This window comes from Trypanosoma conorhini (assembly GCF_003719485.1).
Source record: "Trypanosoma conorhini strain 025E chromosome Unknown Tco_14.4_contig_00086, whole genome shotgun sequence".
NCBI lineage: Eukaryota > Euglenozoa > Kinetoplastea > Trypanosomatida > Trypanosomatidae > Trypanosoma > Trypanosoma conorhini.
Window position 1 is genome coordinate 42,833 of NW_021704169.1, and position 1,053 is coordinate 43,885.

Here is a 1,053-nt window from a genome sequence, read left to right on the forward strand (position 1 = left end):
GTGGGGACCACCCCGGAAGCGGTGGAGCCACTGGAGGCCGCTCTGCGCGAGGAGGGGGAAGGCGAGCCCGTTGATATGGTCCAGCGACTCCAGCGCAGCCTGGTGCCCCGTGGAGGACAGGACGCGATGGCGGAAGCGGCCGCTCTGTCCGAGGACGCGGCGCCAGCGGCCGGCATAGCGAAGCAGCGTGAGCACGAGGTGGGGACCGCCCCGGAAGCGGTGGAGCCACTGGAGGCCGCTCTGTCCGAGGACGCGGCGCCAGCGGCCGGCATAGCGAAGCAGCGTGAGCACGAGGTGGGGACCGCCCCGGAAGCGGTGGAGCCACTGGAGGCCGCTCTGTCCGAGGACGCGGCGCCAGAGGCCGGCATAGCGAAGCAGCGTGAGCACGAGGTGGGGACCGCCCCGGAAGCGGTGGAGCCGTTGTACTCGGCGCTGGACGAGGAGCCCCGCGAGGAAGTTGGCGCTGCGGCCGTTGCTGAACGCCATTTGGGGGTGGAGGGCGAGGAGGAGTTGCTCGGCATGTACGATAGTACTTTGAAGGATGTAAAAAAGACACGAAGGCGGCGCAAGGGCGCCAACCTGATGGGGGCCGCAACCTCCTTTGCATCCATCCCCGAGGAGGAAGTGGTGTATGTTGCCGACACGGACGAGGCTCTTCCGGGGAAGCCTTTGTATGCCTCAGTGGTGCAGGATGCAACAGTTCAGACTGGCGCGTGCGCCGTGCTGGAAAAACATGAGGTCGGCGCAGTACCTGACGCAATTGAGCCACTGGAGGCCGCTCTGTCCGAGGACGCGGCGCCAGCGGCCGGCATAGCGAAGCAGCGTGAGCACGAGGTGGGGACCGCCCCGGAAGCGGTGGAGCCACTGGAGGCCGCTCTGTCCGAGGACGCGGCGCCAGCGGCCGGCATAGCGAAGCAGCGTGAGCACGAGGTGGGGACCACCCCGGAAGCGGTGGAGCCACTGGAGGCCGCTCTGCGCGAGGAGGGGGAAGGCGAGCCCGTTGATATGGTCCAGCGACTCCAGCGCAGCCTGGTGCCCCGTGGAGGACAGGAC

At 68.5% G+C, this 1,053-nt stretch overlaps 1 protein-coding gene across 1 annotated transcript; it reads left to right on the forward strand.

Moving 5' to 3' along the window:
* On the forward strand, nucleotides 1-1,053 carry Tco025E_02260 (uncharacterized protein; the record flags this gene model as incomplete). The annotated part of the gene is made up of 1 exon (XM_029369189.1): nucleotides 1-1,053. A coding segment is annotated over one exon (1,053 nt), but the record flags the coding sequence as incomplete, so codon positions are not given.